This window comes from Diadema antillarum, unplaced genomic scaffold (genome assembly GCF_040938485.1).
Source record: "Diadema antillarum isolate AM-2024a unplaced genomic scaffold, OU_Dant_1.0 seq00000992_RagTag, whole genome shotgun sequence".
NCBI lineage: Eukaryota > Metazoa > Echinodermata > Echinoidea > Diadematoida > Diadematidae > Diadema > Diadema antillarum.
In genome coordinates, this window is record NW_027271830.1 from 226289 (window position 1) to 235759 (window position 9471).

At 39.5% G+C, this 9471-nt stretch overlaps 1 protein-coding gene across 1 annotated transcript; it reads right to left on the bottom strand.

Annotated features, from left to right (window-relative positions):
• Positions 1 to 507: 507 nt before the first annotated feature.
• LOC139742261 (small ribosomal subunit protein uS2-like) lies at positions 508 to 8884 on the bottom strand. Its single transcript, XM_071652840.1, has 7 exons — positions 8848 to 8884; positions 7212 to 7378; positions 6007 to 6125; positions 5054 to 5299; positions 3026 to 3154; positions 2435 to 2566; positions 508 to 1166 (listed from the first exon to the last, which is right to left on the bottom strand). Exons 2-7 carry the CDS (start codon positions 7342 to 7344, stop codon positions 942 to 944), a joined length of 984 nt encoding a protein of 327 aa, XP_071508941.1. The 5' UTR covers positions 7345 to 7378; positions 8848 to 8884; the 3' UTR covers positions 508 to 941.
• Between the last annotated feature and the right edge of the window lie 587 nt (positions 8885 to 9471).

The following is a 9471-nucleotide window of genomic DNA, read 5'->3' on the forward strand; positions in this document are numbered from 1 at the left end:
GTATTTTGACATTGACAACGATGGTTTTACATACAAACTGTAGTAATACAGAATTTCAGAAAGCAATCTCAATGCAATATAGCACACAAATGTTACCTTGGTAATGTGATATTACTATACACACCCACACACACACAGACACCATACCTGCCAGCCCTGAGACTTAATAAATCTGAACAAACAAAGAAAAAATATTTAAAAATCTGAACTTTCATAAATTTCATATACTTTACTACTAATAGATATTTTAACAAAAATCAGAACACACTAAAATTAATGTTTTCTTTCAGTGACAAATCTGAATATTCAGATTAAAATTGAACATTTGGCAGGTATGAGACACACAGATGTATATCAATCAAAGCCATCATGCCCCGTGTATCAGTATAGCAAGCAGAAACAGCCTTTCCAGCCACTCATTTTAAGGTTATACCTCACCAACAGCATACAACCATTCTACTGATGTACAAAAAGAAAAAGAAAGAAGGAAAAAACAGTAGTCAGCACTGAAGTTTCATTGGCCAAGACCAAAGCTTGCTTTTATTTTGCTGTCATGTCACCTTGCAATTTGGATCTCTCCAACAATTTATGAAGATGTGTACAAGTTTCAAGCAGATTGGGACACCAGATGAAACATGGGAAATAGAACATAATTATCACCTTTTGTTCTCTCTCTCTCTTGTGTGATGAAGGAATGTGTATCATGTGAATAAAAGTTAGTAGTCTCTTTATCTTTCAAAGCCATGGCTTTCTGGAGAAGCTTTTGAATGCTTTCATTGTTCTAAGAACAGAGAACATGTTCATTTGGAGTTTGCGTTGGTGATAAAGTAATATATTCCATTTCCAGTTCTTGTACACCCATCTATGTTATGCCTCCCTGGGCATCCACTGTGATGGATGGAGAGTTAACACTCTAGGGGGCAACACTGGGATATGTTCCTTTATGAGGAGACGGCCCAGTCGTTGGTGGCCGTGGCACCGCCCCAGTCGTCGGTGGACCAGTCCTGGGCAGGTGCCTGAGGTGCCGGAGGGGCGCCTCCTGGTGCAGGGGCTGCGGCCTCTGGGGCCCAGTCCTCTGATGGAGTGCCGAAACCAGCGGTGGTGGCCGCTGGCATGGCCATCCCTGGGGCAGCAGGGGTGGGAACCTTGGTGGCATCTGCTCCCCACTGTACGGAAGAAATTAAACAACACGGTGATGACACATTCGTTTATATCTTTCCACGTGTGGAAATTGTAGACATGCTGAATTCATTCAAATACAGTTAAAGGAAACCTCCAAATGTTTTTCAGACTTTTACATTTCAATAACTATAAATTGGTTATACTGGGTACAGAGCTTCAGAACTTATAGTGATTGTGATGAGGAATAAGAATGTTTTCAAAATTTATAACAAATCACATTGAAAAAGGATGACACCGTAGCCTCACCATAGGCATGCATGCATGGGGCTCAAAGAAGCAGAACAAAAGAAGAAAGCATACATGAATTCTACACAGGTGAACTTGTTCAGCAAACTGTATTGTAATGGAATTACATTGGCACATTTCTGAAATACACGAGCCTCTATATCATCCATCATCCTTGTTCAGTGTAATTTATTTTGGGTTTTTCAGAGTATTGGTTTCTCTGATCTGGGACCACAATAAATCCCACAAATCTATACATTGAGCGGTCGATTAATGTACCACAGGATGTGATATTATGAAAATCGTCTGGAATTCCCCTTTAATCTTGGTAATACATTAAATACATCTCACATGTAGTGTCACTATTTGGTGGTTTACTAATAATGAACTTTGGTGGATATTCCCAATACTTTCTGCTTTGAGATCCTTTCCTTTTGGGGCACTACAGGGAATAATTTTCCTGGTATCGCATAGCAATTTGCTATGCATTTTGGTATGACTGCTATACAAAATGTAATTTGCATTGCAGTTTCATTACATAGACTTGTATACCATTTTGTTGAAAATGTATGTCCCTTGACAAAAGTTGCTATTCAATTTCGAGAAGGAAAATTATTCCCTGCACATTCCCAGGACATTCTATCAAATAATAGTGATAGTGCTGAATATTTTCAAAGTACCGTGGTATTAATCAACGTGATTTTAGGATGCCACCAGGACCTACAAAGCAACTTTTGTACCAATGTGCTGTATTGCATCACCCAGACCAAACTTAACATAGAGCCACAGAAAGTGACTGCAAAAGGGGCTGGTAGTGGTAAAACTACTAGTTCGGTGGATCAACTTGCATAAAAACAAAGAAAGAAGAAACTCTCAAGAAGGCAACACAATTTGAGTAGACCCAAATGGCAGCACTGTGGCAGTATACAGATATGGCAGAGCATGGTACCCAAGAGGAGGTGAAGAGGAAATGAGTAGCCATCCAGAAGGATACATGAATGAAAACACATATCGCTTCAAGACTTACGTCCATGACGTCAGGCACGACACCTTGTGCTGGGGCTACGGGTTCGGAACCCCACTGGTCCACGTACGGCTGGGCCTGCTCCTCCTTCACCACAGCAGCCCGGTCGCGGGCCTCCTGCTCTTCCTTCTCAGCCTAGATAGGTGGGGGGAGGAGGGAATGCAAAGTGGAACATGATATGAAAGTCACAAGCAACTTTCTCGAATTGATGAGAAGTCAGAATATACACTGTTCCTCTATAATTTTCTAGTTCTAGTTTCTAGTTCTACACATTTGGTGGTAGGGCTTTTGGAAAAAGCGTGTACTTCATGATTCTACAAAACACTCTGTATGCCATAGGCACCTTTTTTTTTTCTTTTTCTTTTTTTTTTTTTTTTTTTTGGGGGGGGGGGGGGTTTAATCATAAATGTGTGTTAGTTTCAGCAACATTATACTTCAATCTACATCTGCACTTCTACAATATACCAAAGTGTTCATTTGTGCCTGGTCCTAAAAACACTGGGTCCCTTGCAGCAGGAACCTTCACTCTTCTGTAATTATGGCATTGTCAAATCATGGCGGTTTGCATTTCTATGAGGCAACAAATATAAATACCTCCTCTGGATCCCTGTAGAAGTAGAGATCACACATTATTTCCCACGAGACGTCACGGCTGATGGCTCCACGCAGACGCAGAACTTCCCGGGCAAGCATCCACCACATCAGACCGATAGAGTGGATACTCTACATGGAGAGGAAAAAGACTTAGATAATTAATCAAAGCAACTGCTACACCATGAGGAAAACAATGTAGACCTAGCACCATTCTATATATCATTCTATGTACGAAGTTTTGATGTTTTAGATCTCCAAAAACAGCACCTAGGGTGAATATTGGGCCTCCAAACACAATTACATAGAGATAGCAAACACTGACTAACCATTTTCTGTTTGTTACTGTTATCACTATATCATTGTTAAAATTGCTGTTGGCAGTATATCATAATATCTTTCATTGTCACATACATTTAGATATGTTGGATTCAGGCAGATACTGGAGACCACAAGGGCTGTATAAGAGAAATACTTCATGAAACTTTCCATAAAGGATCACCAGGCACACATATAACTGTATATAACACACACCCATCATGTCTTATGGAAACTTTTCATACAAATTATTCTTGGGGCTGCCTCGAGCTACCCTTTAAAAAAAAATAAAACTAGAAATGTCGCTATGGCGACTGATGCCTCCGCCATAATGCATGATTCTCCCAATAGGTGTATAGCACAATGTCTTCACAATGTGTGATGACAGTTTCACATAACTGGCAAAATATCGAAATAACAGGTTTGTCAGAAATATCTTGAATGTTCACTTTCCACAAACTGGGTTTGCTATAATTGTCTATTAAAGAGTGCAGGTACACATATTTGGGGAATTGAAAATTTTTACTTGACTTCTGACCGACCTTATTATAAGTTTATGCATTGAGTATAATTTTCAAGGTATGAAGAAAGAGTGTAATTACAGTACAAAATATATCTTTTTTTTTCATTTAAACCTGACCTTTGACCCTTAACCTTTGACCTTTGACCTTCTGGCTGGAAATTTCCACGAGAATCTCCATTAAGTAATACATGTACATACATTAAATTCTAAAACTAATAATGCAATCATTGCATATACTAGTATATGAGGGAAATAGTAACATTTTGAGGAGTTGACCTTGACCTTTGACCCCCTGACTATTGACCAATGACCCCTAAATTCCCTAGATAATCCCTGCCAGTCAGTACATGCATATGTACCAAGTTCCATGAAGATACATTGAACCATTTGCGAGAAAAGTGATATTGCAACATTTTTCACCTAACCTTTGACCTTTTGACCATTGACCATATGACATGAAACTCTCTCTGGAGAATCTTTACGCAGTAGTACATGTCTACACTAAGTTTCAAGAAAATAACTGCGGGCATTGCATAGATATATGGGGAAATAGCAACATTTTTAGCATTTGACCTTGACCTTTTGACCTTTGACTTCTTGCCAATATCACTAAAATCTACTCAACTAATTGTCCCATCATACATCATCCTTGGACCAAGTTTGGTGAAAGCTGCTTCATCCAGTTTTGAGTTATCACGTAAACAGATAAATTTTAGGATTTGACCTTGATCTTTGACCTTTGATCTCTGTCCAATTTCACTGAAAAACTAATCAAGTAATTGTCCCATCATACATTATCCTCCAACAAAGTTTGGTGAAATTTGCTCCATCCAGTCTTGAGTTATCGCGTAAACGGATACAATTTCATGATTTGACCTTGACCTTTGACCTTTAGCCGATTTCACCCAAAATCTTATCAAATCATTGCCCCATCATACTTCATACTTGGACCAAGTTTGGTAAAATTCCAGTAAATATTACTCAAGTTATCGCGTAAACGAAAGCGGACGGACGTACGTACGGACGTACAGACGTACGGACGGACGGACAACCCGAAAACATAATGCCTCCGGCACCACTTCGTGGCGGAGGCATAAAAATATTGTCAAATATTTCTGGAGTTGAAGCAAAAATTGGTAAAATATCACGACATGGCCTTGGCTTTTGAACTGCATCAATATTTCACAAACCTTGTTGTTGCATGGGATGGCGACATCGACGTGGCGGAGAGGGGAGTCTGTGTTGCAGAGGGCAATGACCGGGATGTTGACATACGAGGCCTCGGTCACTGGCTGGTGGTCAGTGCGGGGGTCAGTCACAATCAGAATGCGGGGCTCACGGAAGGCAGCCTGGATCTGGTTGGTGAAAGTACCGGGGGTGAAGCGGCCGGCGATGGCTGTGGCACCTGTGTGGCTGGCAAACTTCAGGACGGCACGCTGGGGGAGGAAGAAAGTAAAAAACTGGGTCATCCGTCTGCACAATTGATACTGTATAAAACCCCAGCTTTGTGGAGAGCTTTCAGTGAAAGCATGAAGGCAAAGTGCAGAATTAGGAGCAAGAGTTTTTGTCTAAATGCTTGGTGTGTCATAGATTGCTTAAACTGGCAGAAGGATATGACAATAATAATGAAAACTTCCAGCAAACTTTTATCTTCCAATATACTGCACAGGAATTGCTAAACGTCATTGTAGGGTAACATAGCAAGTATTACTATATGCTGCTATATTTGTAACAGTGAAATTTCCCCCAAATGACTGTGTCAACTAGAAATTACAGCATGCTGACAGTATGCACACACAAATATTGAAAAAAAAGTAAGAGCAAATGAACCATGCAACAGTGTACAAACCTACAACATGGCTCACACATGAATAATTTGTGTACACTGAATTTATCAAGCAAAGAAAACATAAAGTAATAAAATGCACGTAAGCAAAAATATCATACAAATATGATAACTGATGGAAAACATAATTTCTTTCAATCACAACTTTTATTTCCCCCTTTATATAATCCACATTGGCTCATAGAGTACATCTTTGGAGGTCTTACTGATGAATTTCATGAATTAATTTCCAGGACAGAATAATCACTTCCACAGACAAAGCACCTCAGAAAGACATGACAAAATAATTTTTCTAACCTGGCCGTAGGGCCTTGAGGAGATGACGCAAACATCGGCTGGATTCTCCACGGCAACGATGATGCGAGCTGCAAGCAGCAGCTTCTCCCAAGTCTTTCTCAGATTGATGATGTAACTCCCTGGAAAACGGGAGATACATGGAATCACACGAGTGTGAGATAAACCCCATCACACTCCACAGACATGACATCATGCTATAAGCCAGTTCGGAGTTAGCTCATGGGCACATTGGTCCGAATGACCTTTCTTTTTTCTCAGTCGGTTAAGGGGCTCTTCACTCGTTTTCAGAGCGACATAATGCATAAGCTTTACGCAACGATTTATGGTATTCATCAATCCTGCTTAAACAAAGAATGAACTCGCATAGACCAGATGGCCAGAATGATCCGTCAATTAACACTTGGGAAAGCATCCATTTCATTATCTTACATTGAATGTAAGAACCACCTCTTTCTATCGGTATTGCCAAATACCACTTTTGCTGTCAGGTGGATGTGCTGGCAAGCAGCATTTATAAGGATTACATGAATAATCATTATACATAATAATACATCACAGACGCTTATCCCAGTGACTTTAAAAACAAACGTGCCTGTTGGTCCGAATGACCTTTTTTCTGCTCATGCGCAGAGTAGAACTCCGAACTGGCTTATTCAGATGTACACAGAGCTTTTAGTTACGATTGTCAAGTTTACTTCACACATTATCAAAATTTCCTCAGAAGCATTTGGCAATGCACACCAAGTATCTGCAGAGCCAACATTAGTTCTGAACACTTGATTATCCATAAAATGTGTGATCGCTTAACAGAAAATTTAACTCCAGAATCCTGCTCTCTCAACAAAGACATTTTCAGGAATATCTACACTTGACCCCTTGAATTGTTGGCAATAGTTTAAGTCTACACAATCATAAAGAATACAGCTACATTGTAAGATGAGAACAAAACCACATTACAGAAATATTGAGTTCTTACGTAATTTAGCTGAATGACAAAGCTAAAAACGTCCAACAACACATCAGGACTCACCCTGACTGTGAATCTTCCTTATCTCAATTATGAACAAATGACAAAATCTTCTGATAGTTGTCTGTGCTTTCTTTCAGAACTATCAGCTAATCTAAGATCATGCACAAGAAACAAAAAAAAAAAAAAAAAAAAAAAAAAGGAAAAAGAAACTTCCTTTCATTATTCTCCAACTTACCATCTGGTTTGCGCTTGAAGACATACTGGGTCATCTGGTAGTCCAAATTGCTTGAGCCAATGTGGGTGCTACTGGCCAGCAACTTGGTCACATCTTCCTCCTTCAAGGCGAGAACATCCAAACCTCCGGACATGTTGCTGCTGATCTAGGAAGCGATGGTGATCAACCTAAAAATTCCACAAACCATAAATAGATAGCTGTGATATGACAACATTTGTGAAGAATATACAAGATGATGAAAACTGTCTGTGAGTGGTTTGTTTGTTTGCTTGTTTGTTTGTTTGTTTGTTTGTTTGTTGTTTGTTGGTTTTTTTTTTTTTTTTTTTGGGGGGGGGGAATACACAACGTCATCTCCTGAAAACAGATAACACCATATCTCCTCTTCAGGGGTTTTAGCAGGAGAGAGCATTGAAATTTTGTGGTGAAAACATCAATCTTTCAATTTGATAAAGTGTTTACACATGAAAAAAAAAAGAAGTCCTTTTTCTTTTTTATTTATATCTCACCACTTCCACTACCAGGCCCATAACTCAGAATCTTTATGGGTGGGTTCAGAATTAGAAAAAGTGAACCTCTTAGTTTAAGTTTATGTTCCAAAAGGCTTGCTACTTCCAGGATTCATTGGCTGACAAGCAAAAAAAAAAAAAAAAAAATTTTCACTGTGATTACCACTACAATCACCTCACACAGATGGTTTCTTGGTTTCTTGAACAAAAATTAAGGGTGGCGCCCTTTTATAATTTTTTTTTTCTTTTCTTGACGAGGTAATCCCTGAAGCAGCTCTTTCCAAACTAAACTGGGAATGAGTGGGATGCTGCTAGAAAATTGGGGGGGGGGGGGGGGGGGGCAATTCTTTTTTTTTTTTCTCTTTATATCTTTGAGTTTTTTTGTTTTTTTTTTTCCACTGCAGAGCCTCCCCCTGTTACAGGTCTGACTAACCAGATGCAATATACAGAACAAAGGTCAAACTGTTGAAGAAGGGTGGTCAATGACAATGGTAATTTGGACAAATGTTAGATATCTCATTACCACCATAACCACATTGGGTTGGCCATCATTGCCTTACCCCTCTCCTGGATTTCCATACAAATAGATTCTAACTGCTAACACTTGTCTTTAGCAGAGTAACACTAACAGTAAAACTAACAGTCTAACAGTAAGTTCTATTCAAACAAGTCAAGATTGTTACTGAAATCCTATTCAAAGACAGTAGAAATTTACTCGGTCTCTCACGTAATTCCTAGCAGACCTCTACCGTGGCACGCTTCGATTTACATACGACTACCGTCGTTTTGATTGCCTGCATGTTACATAGGATGCGGATGGCCGCCAGACCACCGACACTGTACAACGTATAGAACCTATGCCAGTTCCAGCATGCAGCCAGCATAGCACACACACACGCGATGCCCTTCCACAAAGAACCATGCATTCAATATGGCGTCAGTACCGGGAAGCGAAGAGAGAGGAGCATTCATTTTACAGACGTTTATTCTGCCTAATACAACTCTACATTCACATTCAATCATCCCCACCGAAAAGATAAAATAACTAACTCTTCCATGTTGACATAGTAATAACACATAACTTTCATCAAGCTACAATATACAATGAACATTTCTCTGGATTTACATACACGTGTGAATGCCGTATGGAGCAATGGAAAAGAGGGCGCATTTTGGCGAAGTGATTAGTGTGTGGGATGTAGATACGCTATTTATAGTTTCAGTGGAACTTGCTGTGCGCTATCAAAATAGCGTAAATGCGAAAGAGTACAGTAAACGCGGCTAGTATTGCTAAAGTTTTGATGATAAATAATCGGCTTCAACATCGATACACTAGAGCTTCCTGTGGATATTCAATGCGAATTGTTTGATCAGTTAGTGTTACCAATACTATTGTATGGGTGTGAAGTTTGGGGTTTTGAGGATTTGAGTCAAATCGAAATTTTTCATAGGAAATTCTTGAAATCGTTGTTATGCGTAAATAAATTTACACCAGATTGTATGGTAGGCCCTATATGCAGAAACCGGGAGAACACATCTGACTAATACCGGTACTGTTAAATATCGTATGGTTAGCTTCTGGCTGAGGATCGTAAAGGGTTCTTCTGCTAAATATTCATTCAGGTTTTGTACACTCCAAAGATCAATAAGTCAATAGGACACGACCTTTGTATTTAAGTGGATATCTCATACTGAGGAAATTTTAAACCATGCTGGTCTTGGTGTTGTATGGCTAAGAAAAGAGGAAGGATTTC

Bases quoted from the DNA above. Each gene is read 5' to 3' on its own strand.
- LOC139742261 (XM_071652840.1), bottom strand. From the start codon at position 7,344: ATGTCCGGAGGTTTGGATGTTCTCGCCTTGAAGGAGGAAGATGTGACC. The intron at 6,126-7,211 runs GTAAGTTGGAGA...CCCGTTTTCCAG, and splicing joins CTTCAAGCGCAAACCAGATG to GGAGTTACATCATCAATCTG. The intron at 2,567-3,025 runs GTATTTATATTT...CCACCTATCTAG, and splicing joins TCTACAGGGATCCAGAGGAG to GCTGAGAAGGAAGAGCAGGA.